The sequence below is a fragment of the Sceloporus occidentalis genome, unplaced genomic scaffold (assembly GCF_023333645.1).
Source record: "Sceloporus occidentalis isolate IW3139 unplaced genomic scaffold, rSceOcc1.0.p SCAF_1, whole genome shotgun sequence".
In the NCBI taxonomy this organism is placed as follows: domain Eukaryota; kingdom Metazoa; phylum Chordata; class Lepidosauria; order Squamata; family Phrynosomatidae; genus Sceloporus; species Sceloporus occidentalis.
The window spans coordinates 14,569,526-14,591,666 of NW_028316981.1; the positions used below are offsets into that span (position 1 = coordinate 14,569,526).

The following is a 22,141-nucleotide window of genomic DNA, read 5'->3' on the forward strand; positions in this document are numbered from 1 at the left end:
GACGTACGGGCTATATCTGCATTGCAGAAATAATCCAGGTTGACATCACTTTGACGGGGGGAAATCGGGGGCGGTGAGGTATATATCCTGCAAACTGGTGCGATCAAGCTGAAGATTTCCAGAAGATGTTGCTCTTATCCAGGATTTAACCCATGAAGAACCAGCAATGCTCCAGCAACAAACTATTCCAGGGACTTCCCCATGAATAGTTTGTTGCTGAAGCATTGCTGGTTCTACATGGGTTAGTCCTGGATAAGCGCAATGTGTCTGAAAATCTTCAACACAATAGCGCTACTTTGCCGAGAGGATACCTTTTACTCTTGGCTTTTCTCCTTGGCCCCCATATGACGAGGCTGAGAGGATAACTTGCCCAAGGTCACCCAGTGAATTCCCATGGCTGAGCTGGGATTTGAACCCTGGTCCAGAGTCATAACCCAAAACTCAAAACACTACACCATGGTGGCTCATGGTGTAGATGGTTTACACCATGAGCCGCCATGGTCTACGGTGTAGATTCACCCAAACTCCGTGGTCATGTCTTACCTTGTACTCTTGAGAAACTTCTTCCACAGGAACCACCTGGTGATCTCGATGTTCCTTGGACCTGTCGCACACCACGCAGATGGAGGTCTCATCCTCCTTGCAGAAGAGCTTCAGGGGCTCCTGGTGCTTATCACAATCTCCCTTCCTCTTCCTCGTTTGGCGGCTGAGTTTCTGGGTGATTTCTACAAACCTAGCCAGCTGCCAATTGGGGATGACATTCCTTTGCTGGATGGCTACTCTGCATTGAGGGCAGGTGGCCTCATCCTTCAGCTGCCTCCAGAACTGGGTCAGGCAGTCGTGGCAGAAATTGTGCCCACATTCAATGGTCACAGGGTTTTGCAAATACTCCAGGCAGATGGTGCACAGAGCCTCCTCGCAGAGGTCCTGGAAGTGATCCTCAGCAGCAGCCATGCTCTTGCTGTCTTGCAACCAGGCCAAAGTTAACTTTCAGAAATGAAGCACTCACTACAAGTTGTGAAGAGGGGAATGCAATGGGTTGGAGGAACAGGTTCTGGATAAAAAAGGAAAAAGAAGATATGAACACAGGGCAGAAACCATATAGAGCACATGTCTTATTTCTTCATTTAAACTGATGTGTGTTATACAGTGGGCCCTTGTTATCCGCTAGGGTTTGGTTCCAGGCCCCCCTGTGGATAACAAAATCCGAGGATGCTCAAGTCCCATTCTATCCAATGGCATAACAAAATGATGTCTTTTATATAAAATCAAGGTTTGCTATTTGGAATTTCTGCTTTTTCTGAATATTTTCAAGCCATGGATGCTTGAATCCATGGATAAAAATATCAGTGGATAAGGAGGGCCAACTATAAGTGATATTATGTGTTGTTAATCTGTTGTTGTTCCCCGCCTGAATCCATGAGGTGGGTAATTATTATTATTATTTAATAATAACTGAATACACTGTCAGAATTCAAAACAGCATTGAAGGCCAATCTTCTGGCAGGCTTATCCAGATCATTTTTTAAATTGTAGATTTTAAATGATGAATTTTAATGTGGATTGTTTAATATGTATACATCTTATAAATAATATAATTACTCTTACTTGCCCTTTTAAATTGATGTTTTTTAAATGATGTGTCAAGATGGGGAACAACAACAATAAGCAAACAAGCAACAATTAGCAAATAAAGAACAAGATGTTTGTTTGTTAATTGTTGTCGTTCACCTCAATCCATGGGAAGAGGTGGGTAAGAAGTTGCTGTTGCCTTGCACAGTATTCTTTCACACACCCATTAATTAATTAATTAATTAATTAATCAATCAGTATGCCACTTTTCTCCCAGAAAGGGACCCAAGGCAGCTCACAGCTAAAAACATTTAAAAAAAACAGTACAGTAAAGTCAAAGTAATTTAAAAACAGTAGAAAACCACATAAAAATATGCAAAAGCTAAAAGGCACAATCAAAACACACAAAAGTACGATTATATATTAATAAAAATAAAAGCGTCTTAACTTGTTGAAGAAAACCAAGCAAGGAGGGAGACAGCTTTTAACCTTTCCACATTTAGTTGTGTTACAACTTGGAATTGAAATGTAAAGGTATGCTTCAAATGAAGAAGCAGATGTGCTCCTGGGCATTACTTTTTCCTTTTTCCACATAAAATTTGGTACCAGAGGCAGAAATAATGTGGGGCAGATGGGTTTCTTCCCTACCACCACCAAAAATTAAATTAAAGTAAAGTAAAATTAAATTAAAAAATCAGCGAACACCAATCACCATACAGAATCCCTTAATAATGTTTTTTGCACTAATGTTACTTGTCAGTCGTAATTCCCACATATCACTGAATGTAATGGCAATAGCTGTCACATAAACCACCAGCAAAATTAAAATTACACCTTTACATTACGATATCATATGCACAGGATATGTATATTTAGTGCCAGCCAATCCTCCAGATATAATTCAGGGTTTTTTTTAGAACCATGAGGACTAAAAAAAAAATAGTTTTGACCTGCTTTGCAGGAAGAAATTTCCAGGTCTTTTCTTCACCCAAATTCTTCAAATAAAGCTAAGAAAAAATTCTTCCATGAAACTGGCATCAAGCCCCTGATGCAAACTAATCTAGCACCAAATGGTTCCTCTTAAATCTTATTAAGTCCTATTAAAATCAACCATCTCCTATATTTGGATCCACTTATTAAATCATATTAAAGTCAAACACATGTGTTCCAAACCATGAAAACTAGAAAAAAATAATTTTAAAATTTTAATATAACACAAATAGACATTATCACTTCCAATACAACCTCTCATAAAACCTTTAATAAGCCTTGCATAGCTGTTATACTACAACCATATTTAAAACCATTATTATCATTATTAATTATTATTATGTGTGTTTATATTCCACCTTTCTCTTAATACAGGGACTCAAGGTGGCTAACAAATCTAAAACAATATAATTCTAAAACACTATAAAACATGCAAAATACAAATTTAAAAAAGAATTAAACAATTCACACTATTAAAAAAAATTACATTATTCAAATTTAAAAGTTTAAAACTCTTTAACCATAACACATACAACTTGTTCTATCTATCTTTCTCAACTGTTTAGTATTATTTTCTTCTTATGTAGAATGGTATTTTTCTTTTCACCCAGCTTCATCATATTTGGCTATTTCTTCTTATCTCCCTCCCCCCTCTTTTTAAAAATCTAATTATTTCTTTCTTCCTTCATAATGATCACTAGAATAAAAAATAACTTTGTTGAAATTCTATCCTTTTTTCTTCTTTACTCATTACCAATCTCACTATTACCTTCTTATTATATACTCATTTTTCCAGCAGTATATAACTACCTACATAAATATATCTTTGTTTTTTCCTTTTAATGTCAATTTTGATTTTTAATTCATATATATATATATATATATTTCTTAGTCCCCTTTCATTCTTATCTGATATTTTATTTTATCTGATATTCTAGTTTCAAATAAATTGAAAACTAGAAACTGAAAATGCATTAAATCCTGGGGAAAGCAAGCTTTTATTCTGAATCATGATGATTAGGAAATTTACTCTTCTCCCCCCGCCTTCCAAAAATCTCTCAAACCTTTATTTGAAGCCACAATAAGGACTGGAAACTTAAAACAACTTCCAGGTCTTTTTTCACCCAACTTCTTCTAATAAAGCTAAGAAAGAATAGAGTACTTCCATGAAACTGACATCCAACTTCTGATGCAATTAATTAACCTGGCACCAATGGTTCTTCTTCAATCTGATTAAGTCCTATTAAAATCAACCATCTACTATATTGGGATCCATGAGGAGTAGAAACCTAAAACTTATTAAATCTTATTAAAGACAAACACATGTGTTCCTTCCAAACCATGAAAACTACAATTTTTGTTTTAATTTTAATATTCTATTATAACACAAATGGACAAGCTTTCATAAAACCTTTCATAAACCTTACATAACAATTATATTACAATCATATTTCAAAATAATAATAATAATAATAATAATTATTGTTGTTGTTAATATCCCACCTTCCTCCCAGTACAGGGACTCGAGGCGGCTAACAAATCTAAAACGGTCCAAGTTAAAAAACACTATAAAACATGCAAAATACAAGTTTAAACAACAATTAAAACAATTAAAATAACATTACATTATTAAAATTTAAAGTTTAAAATTCTTTAAAACATAGTACATATAACAATTTATTCTATATAGTCTTCTCAACTGTTTACTACCATTTTCCTCTTATCTGGAATATATTTTTCTTTGCAATTTGGCTATTTATGTCCCCTTAAACCCTCCTTTTTTAAACTAAATATTTCTTTCTTCCTTCATGATTATCATTAAAATAATATTTAAAAAACTTTGTTGAAATTCTACCTATCCTTTTTCTTCCTTACTCATTACCAATCTCTCACCTTTACCTTCTTATTGTGCTCAGGTTTTCCAGCAGCATGTACCAACATATGTGTGTGTGTGTGTTTGTGAGTGTGTGTTTTCCTTTTAATTTCAATTTTGATTTTTAATTTTCTATTTTTTTTTTCTTATTCCCCTTTAATTTTTATCGGATATTTTATTTTATCTGGTATTTGGTTTTCAAATAGAATGAAAACTAGAAATTTAAATCGCATTAAATCCTGGGGAAAGCAAGCTTTTATTCTGAACAGGTTTACTCTTCTCCCTGCCCCCCTTTTAAAGATCACAAACCTTGATTTAAAGCCACAATGAGGACTGGAAACTTGAAACAGCTTCCCAATATGAGGACTTGAAACTGATGGATTCCTAGCGGAAAACAACTTGCAGCCTGAAATATGGACACTGAGGGCTTACCTTCCCCCCTTTCAAACATCTCTTAAAACCTTTATTTTAAGCCACAATGAGGACTGGAAACATGGATCTTCTTAAACCCTGGGACCGCTTACTGCAATCTCTTTTTAAAAGTATTGTCTAATCTCACCCTCATCACCATTTCCCTCCCTATTGCCAAATCCAGTTTGAAACCATTGTAACTGCTGAGGAGTCCTAGGAACTGTAGTTTTGTGAGACACTGGCCTGGTATAGACCTCCCAAGTAGGCCATTTTTCCCCCCACAGGAAAGCCACAGCCGCCAAACCACACGGCTTCCCTGCAGAGAAAAAAGAACCCCCGAAAAGCGCTGTGCTTGTGACGCCTGAGTGCGCCGATGGTGCACTTGTGACGTTACAATGGCGGCACGATGTGCGGATACTATGTGTGCATCATGTCACAATGGCGGTGCCCGTAAAAACGGCGCGCCGCCATTGTGATGGCGCTGCGCTGTACTGGAGTTAGGGACCGTGTGGTTGCCGCCAGCACAGCGCATTTGGCCTTTCTGGACCGGGCCACTGAACCTTCTCTGTCAGAGAGAGAGCTATGGTGATGCCACAACAAGCTACAATTCCCATTTTCCATAGCACTGAGCCAGGGCAGGTAAAGAGGTTTCAAACTGGATTATTCCTGCAGTGGGTTTTGGACCTTACTTTAAAAAAAAAATAGTCCAGATTTAAATGCTGCTTTAAAAAGTTATTTCCATCTCAGACCTAAGTGTTGTGGGGAAGGACTGCCAACATATTAGGTGATGCATTCCAGGGTATGTACAATTTGCGGCCAAGTAAGTGACCCTGGGCATGTCACACACTCTCAACCTCAGAGGATGGTAATGGCAACCCCCTCTTTGATGAAACTTGCCAAGAAAACTCCATGATAAGGTTGCCTTAGCGTCGCCATAAGTCAGAAAGGACTTGAAGACACACAAGAACCACAAAAAAGTCGGCAAATGAGATGGGGAGTTTATCTCATGAATGTCCCAGAAAAATCGTGTAATTACGCTAAACGATTTCATACAACATCGCACAAAACCCGCCATTAGTCACAAAGAAGGATTAACGCACATCTTTTTACTTTGGGGATTTCAGCGACAATGCATTTCCGATATCACTTTATTTGTGCAATTGCGTGTGATAATCATTCACACAATTACTCACCATTTCCGCTTTATTTGCAGGATGTTTTAATTGCATTTTAATCTCTCTTTAATGCTGAAATTAGCTCCAATATGATAAACACCATAGGTAGTACATGGGAATAGGAGTCAGCGTGTGGTAGTGGTCTGAGTGTTGGACTACGAATCTGGAGACCTGGTTCGATTCCACGCTCCGCCATGAAAGTCAATGGGTGAGCTTGGGCACGTCACACTCTCTCAGCCTCAAGGGAAGGCAATGGCAAACCTTCTCTGAACCAATCTTGCCAACAAAACCCCAGGATAGGTTTGCCTTAGTGTCACCATAAGTGGGAAATGACTTGAATCCACACCACAAAAAGCAAGAAAGCCTCAAGAAAGAGCCAGTGTGGTGTAGTGGTTTGTGCACTGGAGTATGACCCTGGAGACCAGGGTTTAAATCCCTGCTTGGCCAGAGAAACCCACTGAAGAACCTTAGGCATGTCACACTCTCTCAGCCTCAAAGGGAGGTACTAGCAAAACCACTTCTGAATACATCTTGCCAAGAAAACCCTATGACAGGCTTCCCTTAGGGTCACCATAAATAAGAAACAACCTGAAGGCACACAACAACAACAACAATACCAATAACACCACTAACAGAGCTTAATCACACCTCACAACTCTACACACCAGGATACAGCCATCAACATGGGTATGTAAATGCAAGGTTAATATAATTATTATAAGCGGTAAATAATACATGGAACTAAATGATATGGAGATCTGGAGTTATTGGTTATAATCTGGTATAATTTATGACTCTTCACACATTAATCTTAATTACTCTTAATTTTGCTTTTGAATTGTGTTCCGTTTGTGTGCAATATGGTTGGAAAATCTTTTGCGAAATTACATGAAATACCTTGGATGACCCTGGATTAATCTTTGGTTAACCTTCCAATTTCATAAGGGAGTTGACATACCCTCTTGAGATTTAATAGACAAAACCTGGGACGTGTGGGCAGATTTGGGAGTGCTATATTTTAAAGGGGATATCCTCATACAACCCCCCTTTTAACTGCCAGGAATTTTCTTTTTCTCTTCTTTTTATGAGTGTGTTCATTCTTCTTGTGTACCTTAAGAAGTCATCTGGAGTCACATCACACAGGAGGTTCTGTTGGAGTGTTAGGAGAGGCTTTGCTTTTTCCTGACCCTGCTGGGAAGGGCATGACTCTGCCCCTCTCTCCTCCCCTTTCTACTACATTCAGTGAGTGCAAGCTACTTTTGCATCTTAAACTCAATTTGAAGCAATTGAATCATAGACTTGTAGAATCCTAGAGTTAGAAGAGACACAGAGGCCATCCAGTCCAACCTCTTGCTAGGCAGGAACTCACAAAGCTTCCCTGACAAATGGCGATCCAGCCTCTGTTTAAAGACCTCCAAGGAAGGAAACTCCACCACACTCTGAGGGAGTTTGTTCCACTGTAAAACAGCCCTTACTGTCAGGAAGTTCCTCCTAATGTTGAGGTGGAATCTCTTTCCTGGAGCTTGCATCCATTGTTCCAGGTCCTATTCTCTGGAGCAGCAGAAAGCAAGTTTGCTTCCTCCTCAATATGACATCCCTTCAAGTATTTAAATAGGGCTATCATATCACCTCTTCTTAACCTTCTCATCTCTAGGCTAAACATACCCTGCTCCCTAAGTCATTCACCATAGGGCATGGCTTCCAGACCCTTCACAATCTTCCAGGTGAGGCTTGACCAAAGCAGAACTGAGTTGGCACTATTACTTCCCTTGATCTAGACACTATACTTCTGTTGATGCAGCCTAAAATTGCATTGGCCTTTTTAGCTGCTGCATCAAGCTGTTGACTCATGTTCAACTTGTGGTCTACTAGGGCTCCTAGATCCCTTTCACATGTAGTCTCCTTAAGCCAGGTGTTTCCCATCATATATCTGTGCATTTCATTTTTCCGCCCTAGGTGCAGTACCTTACATTCCTCTGTGTTGACATTCATTTTGTTAGTGTTGGCCCAGCTTTCTAATCTATTAAACTCATTTTGAATTCTGATCCTGTCCTCTGGGGTATTAGCTACTCTTCCTAATTTGGTGTCATCTGCAAATTTGATTAGCATGCCCTCTATTCCTTCATCCAAGTTATTGATAAAGATGTTGAATAGCACTGGGCCCAGGACCAAATCCTAAGAGAGCCTTCTCCGTGGCTGCTCCCAGACTGTGGAAGCCCCTGCCATGCGAGGTCACGTTGACCCCCTCTTTGCTCTCCTTCCACTGGCAGCTGAAGACATTTTTAGGCAGGTGTTTGGTGGCTAGATTTATTTGAGTGCTGTTTTAATGTTTAATGTTTTATGATTATTGTTGTTTTGAATTAGGCTGTTTTTATGTAGTGTCTGCATTCGGAAACTGGCGGATGTCTTAATGCAGAAAGCGGTAGAGGTTTGTGGATGTAAACTGGTGGAAGTTCACCTTCAGAAGCCAGTTGACGGAAGTTGGTGGAAACCCACTGGCTGAACTTAAGCAACTCACACTCTCTCAGCCTCAGAAGAAGGCAAAGGCAAGCCCATCTGAACAAATCTTTCCAAGAATACCCCATGATAGGTTTAACTTAGGGCAGACCTGCACAACATACGGCCTGGAGGCTGCATGCAGCCCACCAAAGGATTTTGGGTGGTCCCCAAGGATTTGGAACAACTTCAAGGGTCTTCCGCCAATCAGCCTTCCCCTGAGTAGAAGGCCAGACAGCATAGGAGGTGGATGGGCAAATGTTTGCTCAGTAAAGCTCCTCCACCATTTGGCTTTCTCCTGAGGAGTGGGCCAAACTGCAGAGGAGGAGGAGGACGGGCAAATACTTGCCCCAAGGCTCCTCCGCTGCTTGGCTTTTGCCTGAGGAGAAGGCCAGATGGAGGATGAGGATGAGTGAACACTTGCAATGCTCCTCCTCTGAGAATGGAATTAATATAATATAATTAAGTAATATTAATTAAAACCTATCTGTGGCCCGAAGAAGTTAACCTGTTTTAATTTTGGCCCCTTCCTAGTGCCAAATTGTGCAGGCCTGACTTAGGCTCATCATAAATTGCAAATGACTTGAAGGCACGCCACAACAACAAATGTGGCTCAGGCTATTGTTTCATTTTTGTTGTTGTTCTTACACTCATGCCCTTTTTTGAAAAAGGGCAGTCCACTCCAGAGCCCAATCTGGGCCATCTTTTGGCTGTTTCCTGTGTGAACCATTTGCTAAAATAATAGGCACTCCCAGTCTCTGAAAGCAAAGGAAATGAAACTAGCTGTGGGCCTCCTTCTTGTGAAGCAGCAAGCATGGCAGCTACTCCTAGGGATGCCATTCAGGAGCTCTGTGAGGAAGCCACTTGTTCTCTCTGCCTGGATTATTTCACAGATCCAGTGACCATTGAATGTGGGCACAATTTCTGCCAAGGCTGCCTCACTCAGTGCTGGCAGCAATGGGACCAGGAGGTCTGCTGCCCTCAGTGCAGAAAGTCTTTCCAGCCCAAGAACCTTGTGCCAAATTGGCAGCTGGCAAACTTTGTGGAAATAACCAAGAAGCTCAGGCATCTAGGGGGAAAGGGGGCACCGGCCAAAGAAGTCAAGGGGGAAATCTGCGAGAAGCACCAGGAGCCTTTGAAACTTTTTTGCAAGACTGACCGAACTGCCATCTGTGTGGTTTGTGACAGATCTCTGGGGCATAGAAATCATGAGGTTGTTCCAGTGGAGGAGGCTGCCCAGCAGTGCAAGGTAGGAAATCACTGGACTTCTTGAAAGAAGTTGGTATAGTTTTGGATTCTTCTTTAAATGCTGGTTGGCGTTCTGTTAAGAGAGGGTTACGATGGCGGAGGTCCAGTTCATGCCATCGTAAATCACTTTGGGTGCATCTGCACTGCACAAATGATGCAGCCATGGCTACATCCTACAGAATCCTGGGATGAGTAGTTTTGTGCGGCATGTGTTTAACAATATCATCACATATGTTTGACCAGTATATATCAATAACTAAACATATATAAAACTATAAATATCACCTATAAAACCTGTTATCCTAAATCTCTGTATTATATTTTCAAACAGTTCATCCCCAACCACCCCCCTTTCTCAAGCCGCTGGCTATAGCCAAGATGGCATCAGCCCACACATATCAGGCTTGAGTGGGAAGCCTCCTTTCTCACAGTTCTTTTCAGCTTTATTACAACACATTAACCCTTACAGAACTAACTCAACATTTATACAATCCCAATTAACCAGAAACTGTCAATCCCATCTTTAAGTCAAATCAATTTCTGGCAGGAAAGCATTCAGTTATTCATTAACTAAATGTGCATCTTGACACTCTCTCCCTTTCTTTCCTTCAGCCAAATGTGAACATTTGTTTTCTCTTTAGAATCAGATCTGCATTAACCTGGAATTTATGAAAAAGGAGAGAGAGAAAATGCTGGCATATAAAGCTGAAACAGAAAAGGAATGCCAAGACTTACTTGTAAGTGTAAATATTACTGAGAAGGTAGAAGTGTAAATATATTACTAAGAAGGTGTAACTGTAAATATTACTGAGAATATTAATAAGAAATATTTAAGGGCAGGCTCTCCTTCTTTGGAGATCTTTAAATGTTGTACGGGCATCTTTCAGGAGTGCTAAAGTTGTGTATTCTTGCATGGCAGGGGATTGGACCAGATGTGGCCATTCCAACACTAGGATTCTATGATTTTGAGAAAGCACTTGAACCAATATGTGGGATGACTTTCTTGGTGGCTGCGCCTAGGCTGATCAGGCCAGGCTAATCCCATCTTAGTTCTCTTTCCACTTGGTTCTCTTTCTCTTTATTAAACAGACATCTGGGATTTATTGGTTGTGCAGAATGTTTTTTATAGTGTGTGGGGGTGTGGAAATGAGTTGGTATTATTATTTCCTGTGATCAATAGAAGTATAGTGTCTAGATCAAGGGAAATAATAGTGCCACTCTATTCTGCTTTGGTCAGGCCCCACCTGGAATAGTGTATCAAATTCTGGGCACCACAATTCAAAAAGGACATTGAGAAACTGGAGCGTGTCCAAAGAAGGGCTACTAAAATGGTGAAGGGTCTGGAAACCATGCCCTACGAGGAGAGACTTGGAGAGCTGGGAGAAGAAAAGATTAAGGGGTGATATGATAGCCCTGTTTAAATATTTGAACAGGTGCCATATTGAGGATGGAGCAAGCTTATTTTCTGCTGCTCCAGAGACTACAAAACATTGGATTCAAAAGACAGGAAAAGAGATTCCATGTCAACATTGGGAATAACTTCCTGACAGCAAGAGCTGTTTGACAGTTGAATAGGCTCCCTTGGAGTGTGGTGGAGTCTACTTCTGTAGAGGTTTCTAAATAGAGGCTGGATGGCCATCTGTCAGGGGTGCATTGATTGTGTCTTCCTTCATGGCATAATGGGGTTATAGAATTATAGAATTACAGAGTTGGAAGAGACCTCAAGGCCATCCAGTCCAACCCTTTGCCATGCAGGAACACTAAGCAAAGCACCTCCAACAGATGGCTATCAAGCCTCTGTTTAAAAACCTCCAAAGAAGGAGATCACCACTCTCCAGGACAACGTCTTCCACTGTCTAAAAGCTCTTACTGTCAGAATGTTCCTCCTGAGACTTAGGTAGAATCTCTTTTCCTGTAATTTGAATCCATTGATCCTTGTCCTAGGCGGGTTACAGACCGCCGAAAAGTGGCGGCCTGCACCCGCCCCTTTCCCCACTGGATTGGGGCCTCAGTGGTCAGAGCGGCAGCCGCTGAGGCCCCAATCCACTGCTTTCCAGGCTGCGGGGAAGCAGCAAAAGGCCCCTTCCCCACAGCCTGGAAAGGGGTGTCCTTGGGGCTTCAAGCCCCAAGGACATCCCGCAGCGGCGGGGAGGAGGAGAAAGGGGCCGCTTGGCTCCTTTCTCCTCTGCGTCGCTGGCCGCAGTTGTCTGAAGGCTGCACCCAGTGACGCAAATGGCAAAAGGAGCTCCGTTTCGGAGCTCCTTTTGCGGCTGGGGAAGGGGTGCACTATGTGCCCTGGTGCGGCGTGACGATGTCACATCCGCGCCACCCCGTATAGAGGTGGCGCAGTCGTGACGTCGTAATGGCGGTGTGCGCTCCACGCATGCTAGCATTGGGGACATCCGGAAAGGACGCCCCTTTCTAACCCTAGAATGCGCGGAGCGCACACTTTTAGGCCTGTTTGTAACGGGCCCTAGTCTCTGGAACTCTGAAAAACAAGCCTGTTCCCTCTTCATATGACATCCCTTCAAATATTTAAACATGACTATAATGTCCTCTCTTAATCTTTCTTTTCATCACGCTAAACAATCCCAGATCCTCATAGGTCATGGCTTCCAGACCATTCACCATTTTCGTTGCCTTTTTCTGGACATGCTCCAGCTTCTCAACATCCTTCTTGAATTGTGGTGCCCAGAACTGGACACAATATTCTAGATGAGGCCTGACCAAAGCCTTCCCTTGAGGCTGAGAACATGTGACACCTGGCCCCCAAGCTCTGGGCAACCTCTCCCAGTGGTTTCAAGGAGACAGTAAAAAGCATATGGGACAAAACTGAACCCTGAGGGACCCCACTGGCCAGTGGCTAAGGAGTCAACTAGGGATGGAGCCACTGTAAAACACTACCTCCAAGCAGGGTCACCCAGGAAGGTAACATGGTTGATGGTATCAAAAGCCACTGATAGGTCCATCAGAACCAACAAACACACTTCTCCTGGTTAATTCCAGATATTGATCGTCCACTAAGGTGACTAAAGCTGTCTCCAACCCATAGACAGGTCTGAAGCCAAATTGACATGGATCCAGGAATATCCTAGCCTGTGAAGACACCATCATAGTCCTTCAAATACACTGTACTTGAGCTGCATAGGGCTTTGTAAGTCATTATCAGCACTTTGAATTATGCCCAGAGCTGTTATCATGCCTGGTGGAGTTGTTGCAACAAGGGATATGCGTGCTCCCTGTAGCCAGCCTTAGTTAGCAATCTGGGCATAGTTCTTTGAGCCAGCTGAGGTTTCTAGACAATGTTTTGATTTTATACCCATCTATTTATTGCAGAAGCAAATGAACGCAGAGATTGAGAAGACAGTAGCAAATTTCAGACAACTGCACCAGTTTCTGAAAGAACAAGAGATGCTTCTGCTGGCTAAGATGGAATTGGCGGTGAAGGAAATCATAAAAGCAAGGGATAAGGGCTGGATCAGAATTTCAAAGGAACTCTCCTTTGTTGAGAGTCTTGTCCAGGAGATGGAAGAGAAATGTAAACAACCACATATGCAACTCCTTCAGGTAAGATGATCAGAAACAGACAGGGTGCTCTCTAAAGGAAACCCAATGTCAGAATTTTTGTGTGCCTCTCTTATTTACAAAAAGAGTGAAGGGACTCAGTTTTGATGTACCAAGAACCAGCTTTAGAATACACAGGAGCATCCAAGAGGAAAAGGAGCAGTGAATTTACCTTCTGTCTAACATGGATGGAAACACTCGCCATTTTTGCCCTTCTGCTTGTGCAGGGGTGGGGAAATATGTGGCCTCTGGCCCCTCTTTTTGGCCTTTGAATCCCTCTTCCAGTCCCCCAAAGCCTCCAGTCCCCCTAATCAGATGAGGGATGGGTGGGTGCAATTTGGAGACAATTTTTACCCCCAAACCATGCGGAAAGCACTTCAAATGTGTGAAGATACCTCTCCTAGAATCCCCCATCACCATCAAAGTCCTTCTCAAAATGGCAAGAGAAAGTGATGCTACATCCCTTCCAGTTTCCATTCAAAGAGAGATTCTAAAGAATAAGCTCAGAGGTATTTTGGCATGCTGGGGGGCCTGTGTGTGCAGGGGGCCATGTGGGTGGGAAACTGGCCTTTGGCCCCTGGACAGCTGCCACACTAATGTGTTTTGGCTGAATCCCTCTAATCTGCTCTTTGTGTGGTGCTTATGGGCTTTTGAGGAATCTTATTGCATCACTCAGCCACGTAAAGATCCCCCCACAGATATATATATGTGAACATTCTGCCCACCGTTATTCTATTATGATACTATTATTTTTAGATGTTATTGTTGTAATTTTTAATGGGTAGAATTGTTTAATCCTTTAAAGGGGGGGATTGTATATATTGTAATTTTTAAGTAAGCAGAGAGAAAGTAGCATAGAAGTGTTCTTCTGCTCGCTTCTCTGCCTGACCTTGTAGCACTTCCATGGGGAGTTGGTTGAAAAGTGTTCCATTTGTCACACTGGAAAAATCCATTTGGCTAAAGGGATGCTTTTACAATCAGCTCCTATGGCTTTATGACACCACGTAAGTGCTATAGAAGCCATGTGGAGAAGCAAACAGAAAGACATTTTTTTGCCACTTCATCTCTGCTTACTTTTTGATCATTGTTGGGAACAGGAAGCTGAATTATATGGACTTCTTGTTTCATTTGGCTGGAGTTCTCTCATTTATTACTTTGGGGCTAGTGGATGCAGTATTACTGACAGCATCCTTCGTGTGTTCACAGATGGCATCCCACACATTTTCAAGGGTTACACTGGTTTCCAAAAGCACTTTCTTGCCATAAAGGAGAACACAAATTTTACTGGACTGAGAAGGAAATATGTAGCCCTACCTTGCCCCCAGCGTCATTTCCATTTTCCAGATCCCCCTCCTATAATATGCACCACAGCTCCTTTCTCTTGTGACATTTCACAATGCAGACAAAGGCCTCCTTAGGCCTCCTTGTATAATCTTATATCCATTCTCATCAGTCCTTGAATGGAGAGGGCTTGTGTAGAAGCATCATTGTTATTGTTAATTGGGGCTTTTAAGTGTTGTGTTGGAGGAAGGGATAATTGGTTTTATTCTGTATTTTTATTGTATTCTGTATTGTATTTCACTTTTGTTGTAAACCACCTCAATCCAACCGGAGAGCCGGGATAAAAATAAGATTTTATTATTATTTATTATTATTAGGTTGGGCCAGAGTGTGAATGGCATATGACAGCTCTTACTTCCATCTTCTTTCTTTCTTTCTGTTTTCCTCCAGGATGATAGAAGCATTTTTCTGAGGTAACTGGATCCCAACTGCTTTCATTACTGCTACATAATGGTGAAAAGGGTCTGTATATTGCATACATGTCCAGAGGAGAGTGATCAAGATCTAGAAATTAAACCTTATGAGGAATGGATTAGAGAATTTGATACAGTTAGCCTAGAGAAGAAAAGACTGAGAGGTGATGTGATACTAGCCATCTTCAACTATCTGAAGAACTGTCACATAGGAGCGGGAGTGAATTTGTTATCTGCTGCTTCAAAGGAAACTAATGGGTAACAATTTCAAGAGAGGAGATTCCAGCTAAACTTTAGAAAGAACATTCTGATTGTAAGAGCTATTTAAGACCACCTTGGAAGGTGATAGAGATAGATTCTCCTTTACTGTAGGTTTTAAATCAGAGATCTGATGGGCACATGTCAGGGATGCTAAAGTTTAGGATTCCCACATTGGCCAATTCCTGCATTGCACTAAATGAGCCTTGATGCCACTTCCAGCTCCGTACTATATGTCTATGATTGTCTGGTGTTATAACTTTTTTAGGATGATGGTAGGCACATTTGAAACTAAACAAACTGCAGTGAATGTCACCAACAAACAACTCCTGTGGGGAGCTTAGACACAGTCACAGATGATGAGTAATTTGCTCAAGAAAATGGGTTAAAGAAGAATCATAGGGTTCATTCCCACTACAATTTACTTCGAATTGCAGATCGAGTTAAATGTCTGTTGTACCCATTTGATGTTGGTTTCGATCCGATTCTGATCCAATAGAGTTACTTAAAAGTGGGGTAAATGCAGAAAACCCGCTCTTATTTGACACTACTTTTCAAGATGTTCCCTTGAGAAGAACTGAATCACAAGCATGCTCAACAAGTGGAAACGGCTTTTGGATCAGAATCACATCTCACTGGAGGGGAGGGACTATGGCAGAGGGGTTAGCAGGGGCTCTTATTTTGGTCATCCACTGCCTGGCTTTGGAATATTAGCTATTGTAACAATGAGGAAGAACATCCTCACCAAGGCATGCCCCTTCCTGACTTGGTTGTTGTTGGTGTTTATGTGCCTTCAAGTTGCTTCCAATGTACGCCAACCCTAAGATGGGGTTTTCTTGGCAAGATTTGTTCAGACGAGGTTTGCCATTGTCTTCCCCTGAGGCTGAGAGCATGTGACATGCCCAAGGTGGGTTTCATGGCTGAGCTGGGAATTGAACATGTGCCTCTAGTTTTTCTGCAGTTTTTCTCTCAGGGTGCCATTGCTCCATTCTAAGGAATCCTGGAATGTGTAGTTTTGGGAGAGAATGTTAAAGACCCTATAAAACTACACATAGGATTCCATAGAATGGTGCTTTTTCTACTGTGTGGATGCACCTTAATTCTCTCTATTTTGCTCCACTCTGGAATTCTGAATTGGATGGGTACCCATTTACAGTAATCTTGTTTTTCTCCCCCAGCAATAAGGAAAAGGTGACATTTGCGTATCCAATGGCTTTCCCTCCAGAGCTGAAGTGGGAAATTTGGGACTCCCGTGAAATAAGTTCCTTTCTAGCTAGTGTCATGAAACAGTTCAGAGGTAATAAAGAATTTCTTGTATGCTGTTCAAAAGCAAAGATGACATGACTTTTATTTGGCCACCGCATGGTTTCCCACAGGATACAATTCCGTCGAGCATTTTTCAATCACTCGGAAGTACTGGCCAGCAAACAAACAAACAAAAACGCTACCTGAATCCAGTTTGTATGTGAAATTAGGATTCCTATTTCCGATCATTAGTGGGTATTAGTTTACACTTAAATGAACCACATTTGCATGGGTTGTTCAACAGCCTAGTTTGGAGAGGTACTTTTTGAGCTGGCCAAAATATGTTTCATTCTTCACCAGCCTGAATGGCTTGTCATTAGGTGCATGAAAACCTCTTTATCCTGTTCTTTCCAATACAGAATGAGTGTCTTTTCTGTCTACTGTAGTAGGAGAGTTTCTGATGGCAATTTGAGAGCTAGGAGGCATCTGCATTACAGTATTAATGCAGTTTGACACCACTTTAAGTGTTGTGGTGCCATCCTATGGAATCCTGAGATTGTAGTTTTACAATGTCTTCCCTGCCAGAGTGCTGATGCACCACAAAACTATAAATCCCAGGATTCCATCCCTTGGGGCCATGACAGTTACAGCGGTGTCAAACTGCATTATGTCTACAGTGTGACAGTAGCTGAAGTAGAAATTGAATCAAATCCAAAGGAGGTAGAATCAGCCTGAGGCATTCTTATTCAGTAGTGTTCATTGCAAGTTACTCCCAGTGAAGCAAACATAGGATTGTTACCTATCCCAGTTTTTAGAACAACCATTATTTATGAAACACATGTGTAAGAAACATTTAATTGTAATATCTCCATTAGCTTGTAATGTAGATGCAAGACAATGAAATATCTTTGAAATATTTATGATCCTGTTTTTTGTCTGTGTTCGTATTTCTGTCTCTGGTATCATATTTTCTGTTAAGGAAGTAATGCTGAGGAACACATCTATTTTGTTCACTGAGGTATATCTGTATTGATGTTACAAGATGTACTGTAAACTTTTTGTTGTTGTGATGGTGTGCCTTCAAGTCGTTTCTGACTTATGGCGACCCTAAGGCAAACCTATCATGGAATTTTCTTGGCAGACTTTGTTCAGAGGTTTGCCATTGCTTTCCCCTGAGGCTGAGAGCATGTGACTTAGCCAAGGTCACCCAGTGGGTTTCATTGCCAAGCCAGGAATCAAATCCTGGTCTCCACAGTCATAGTCCACTGTTCAAACCACTAAGACACACTGGCTCTCACACAATGGTCTAAAATGCTTAATCTTTCTACCTCTTTATTTCCCTAGATGCTCTGATATCAGGACAGCAGTGGCAGAAAGGTAAGTATCCAACAGAGAAGCAAATCCACAGAAGGAGACAACAGGGGAAAGATGTGAGAATGGGAATGTGATTCCACTTCATTTCTTCTGAGTCTTCCTTGATTTCTCTTTCTTCTCATCTCTCCATCCTTAACAGAAAACGTCACACTGGACCAGGACACAGCACACCCACAACTCATCCTCTCTCCGGACCACAAGAGTGTGAAATTGGGAGAAAAATGTCAAAAGCTGCCTAAGAAGGAGGAAAGATTTACTGAGAAATATATCGTGTTAGGCTGCAAAGGATTCACAGCAGGGAGACATTTTTGGGACGTTGCTGTAGGAAATGAAGAGGAATGGGCAGTCGGGGTCGCCCGGAAATCTGTGAAGAGAAAAGGCTCAATTGAGTTTAATCCTAAGGGAGGAATCTGGGAAATGGGGAAGTGGGGTGGGCAGTACAGGGCCCCCAATCCATCCCCTGAATCTCTTCTTCGCCTGGGCAAGGAGCCCAAGAGGATCCGAGTGTCTCTGAATAGTGCTGCAGGTGAGGTGGCCTTTTATGACGCGGACACAGCAGCCGCAGTCTACACCTTCTCAGCAGCCTCATTCGCAGGAGAGACTCTTCTCCCCTTCTTTTGGGTGAGGCAAAAAGGCTACCTCAGGGTTTCCTAAAAGAAATGTACAAGTCTGCTCCATCGACCGAAATAATGGGATTGTTTTCCCAGAGGGGATGGATTTAAACATTTTAAAAAATATATTTGCAATGAGCACTCTTGACAGCTTTTCCAAAATCAGTTTTGTTGTTAACTTCCTCGAGTCAATCTCAACTCATGGCGACCGTATAAATGAGACTTCCCCAAGATTCCCTATCTACCACTGTTCTGCTTAGGTCCTTTAAATTCATGCTCATCACCTCATTTATATAGAGTCCATCCATCTAGCATGCAACCTTCCTCTCTTTCTACTTTCCCTTCACCTTTCCTAGCATTATTATTTTTACCAATGAGTCCTGCTTTCTCATGATGTGGCCAAAATACGGCCGCCTCAATTTCATCATCTTGGCTTCTAGGGAGATTTCAAGCTTGATCTGTTGTTCAAGGATCCATTTGTTTGTCTTTTTCCTCAGTGCTCTTCTCCAGCACATTTTAGACAGGATTAATTCTAATCCTATTTAGAAAAAAATACAAAAATGTTGGGTTTTAAAAATTCCTTTTTCCTGGAGTTTCTTCCTACCTCCGCAGTTCTGTCCTAAAAAAAACAAAAACCACTTTTAACAGTTACAAATAACTCAAAAAGGGTATAGTTTCCATGACCCTGGTTTCCGTTTCTGCTTTTCCTTCTATCTTTCCATACCCAAGCGCCGATGGCTGAATGTTTTTGACCTATTTTTTCATATATATAGCTTTATTTAAAAAATAAATAAAAAAGAGTAATAATTAGATAACTGGAGCTCATACTGAAAAAAAATATCTTAGCACAGGAACACTGAAAGGACATTAGTTGGTGTACTTCTAACCAACGAGTTCCTGCCACTAATGCTCAAAAAGCTCTTGTGCACTTATTCCATTTTCCCCATTTAACTGATATTTTAGCTTGATTAAAGATGAATAAAGCAGTGACAAAATAGGAAGACTGCAAATAAAAGAGGTAATTATTTGGGTTTCTTGGAAAAGTTGAATGAGGCAAGGTGATTACACAATATAGTATAATCGTATAGTAAAAGCCTTGTCTGGAGGCATCCTTGACATATACTAAATTAATAGAATGTCTGAAAGGGATTATGGCAGTGCACTGGATTTGGGACTTGCCTTCAAGATGACTTGGAAGCTGCAGCTATTGTAAAATGCTGCAGATAGATAGGATTGCACCCTCTCCCTAAGAAAGCAGGTGCATATTTGGGGATTACTTTTGTATCCATCTTTGTCCCTGGAGGCCCAAGTGGACTGTGTGGCTCAGAGCACTTGGAATCAGCTTTGAGTGGTCTGCCCGCTTTTCCTGGACACAGTAGTTCATGCACTGTTAACCTCCTAATTAGACTAATTCAATGCACTCTACTTGGGACTCAGAAACTGTTGCTAGTGCAAAACTATCAGAGGGTCAAAGCAGACAGGCGGGAAAAGGTGGCTAGATCCTGCTTTTCCCCCAAACGGGTCAAAATCCCCTTGCCCAAGGGAGGCAAAATGCACACAACCCAACCACGGTTTAGCATCAACTAATGCCAAGGCTCTCAACAACAGGGCCATCGATATCTAAAGGAGCTTACTATATGAGTAGGAATTGAAGCTTGAAGGGGGATGGAAGAGTGCTGGAGGTGTCCTCCTCTATAACCCATCGTTGGGAGCCAGCATGGCATAAGGACATGGGAGAGGGCCTTTTCTGCCGTGGGTCCTTAGTTATGGGATAACCCTTGTGTAAAGATCTGAGTGGCACTGATGTTTTCATTCTGGTGCTAAGTTGAAATTTGAGTTTTCTAGGTGCAGTCCAGAGATCTTGTGGTGTAAGGCAGGATATAATAATCACAGAAATCAATTTGGAAGGGGTCACAAGCAGTGTTGTCACTAGGGGGATGCAGGGGGTGCAAGGGGTTCAGACCACACGAGGTGATGCCCTAAGATGGGGTGAAAGCTGTCTCAAACTGGATTATTTCTTCAGTGTGTTTTGGCCCATAATCATCCAGACCCTTTGCCATCTTGGTCACTCTCCTCTGAACATGTTCATCAATATCCTTTTGGAATTGCAGTGCCTAGAACTGGACCAAGAACTCCAGGTATTATTGTTGTTATTACTATTATTATTTTATCCCACCTTTCTCCCAATGTAGGCGGCAGTAATAGTAGTAGTAGCAGCATTCCAAATTACTGGTTGTTAATCTGCTGTTTACTTTGTCTTTATTGTATACTAGTTAGTATTATTTTAGAGGTATTTTAATCATGCAATGTTGTTGTTTTAGAATTTAGATTGTATGCTGATTGGCAGGTTTCCCCCACCCCCTATTTTATTTGACCTTACTATGTAAACTGCTGTGCAAACTTTACAGCACTCTATAAATAAATGTTAATAATAGTAGTAGTTGTTATTATTAATAATAATCTCAAAACTGTCCCTGCTAAATGACACCGAATTCCACGGGCCTTAATCCCAATTGATTAGATTTTAAGATTGCTGCATTAAACATTAAGGCCGAGAGAGTGTGACTTCCCCAGGGTCACCCAGTGGGTTTCATGGCCGAGCTAGAAATCAAACCCTGGTCTCCAGGGTCATAATGCAACCACTCAAACCATGCTGGCTCTCAATATTGATGATGATGATGATAATGATAATAATAATAATGTTCTTTGCTTTAGGTATATTAAAAACATGTGTATTTGAATGGAACGTTGTGTAGAAATTTCAAAGAAATCGGTGAAGAACTTTAGGAGACTTAAGATTTTGAACAAACTAACACTTACATTTTTATTTATATACTGTACTATATATATATATATATATATATACATACACACTGTATGATTCTGTGACTTATGGTGACTTATGGCTAGTCCAACACTCAAACCACTATGCCATGCTGGCTCTCAATATTATTATTATTATTGGAGTAATCATAATCTTTGCTTTCCAACTCTATGATTCAATGACTTATATATGATTATATAATCATCTTCCCCAGAAAAGCCATAAGTCACCATGGAATCATATTCTATCATAAGTCATAGAATCATATATATATATATATATATATATATATAATTATATATATATATATATATATACACACACACATGATTCTATGACTTATGATAGAATATGATTCTATGTGACATGGCTTTTCTGGGGAAGATTAGTTCAGAGGAGGTTTGCCATTGCCTTCCCTTGAGGCTGAGAGAGTGTGACTTGTCTAAGTCACCTAATGGGTTTCATTATTTACATTCAATGCCTCTGAGTGGCAAATCCAAAGCCAGGGCGATGTCGCACGAAACCGGAAACCGAAGGACGCTCGCTCCTAGTACTCTTGCCTTACCTCTATAGCCTTGCGTCGTGGAGGGAGGGGGGGAAACGGGTGCATCTGCTGCTGATGCAGCGCGGCGTCCGGTGGCCCCGCCCTCCTATTGCTTCTTCATTCGCTCACTGCTGGCTTTTTCGAAGAGACTAGGAAAGGGAGCGAGGTGGGCGGGGCCGAGTCTCCGGAGAGTGGGAGGAGG

The 22,141-nt window shown here is 41.3% G+C and overlaps 2 protein-coding genes across 20 annotated transcripts in view; one reads left to right on the top strand and one right to left on the bottom strand.

The window, feature by feature from the left end:
• Positions 1 to 7,407, bottom strand: part of LOC149320876 (E3 ubiquitin-protein ligase TRIM7-like) — a 24,104-nt gene extending 16,697 nt beyond the window's left edge. Inside the window, exons 1-3 of one of the 17 annotated variants that reach the window (XM_089505875.1) lie at positions 7,133 to 7,407; positions 4,066 to 4,103; positions 544 to 1,054 (exon numbers count right to left, since the gene is read on the bottom strand). In XM_089505875.1, the coding sequence (XP_089362001.1) occupies positions 544 to 954 (411 nt within the window). In that variant the 5' untranslated portion in view covers positions 955 to 1,054; positions 4,066 to 4,103; positions 7,133 to 7,407. The other 16 variants (XM_089505842.1, XM_089505911.1, XM_089505904.1 and 13 more) reach the window with 16 other exon arrangements.
• The window catches only part of LOC149320877 (E3 ubiquitin-protein ligase TRIM7-like), a 19,918-nt gene extending 869 nt beyond the window's left edge, over positions 1 to 19,049 (top strand). For 2 of the 3 annotated variants that reach the window (XM_089505481.1, XM_089505489.1), the window contains 6 exons: positions 10,407 to 10,502; positions 13,102 to 13,332; positions 15,061 to 15,083; positions 16,520 to 16,638; positions 17,931 to 17,963; positions 18,100 to 19,049. In XM_089505481.1, coding sequence (XP_089361607.1) covers positions 10,434 to 10,502; positions 13,102 to 13,332; positions 15,061 to 15,083; positions 16,520 to 16,638; positions 17,931 to 17,963; positions 18,100 to 18,614 — 990 coding nt within the window. In that variant the 5' untranslated portion in view covers positions 10,407 to 10,433 and the 3' untranslated portion in view covers positions 18,615 to 19,049. Of the gene's footprint in view, positions 1 to 9,301; positions 9,767 to 10,406; positions 10,503 to 13,101; positions 13,333 to 15,060; positions 15,084 to 16,519; positions 16,639 to 17,930; positions 17,964 to 18,099 lie in introns of those variants that run through there. The other variant, XM_089505473.1, reaches the window with a different exon arrangement.
• Positions 19,050 to 22,141: the final 3,092 nt, after the last annotated feature.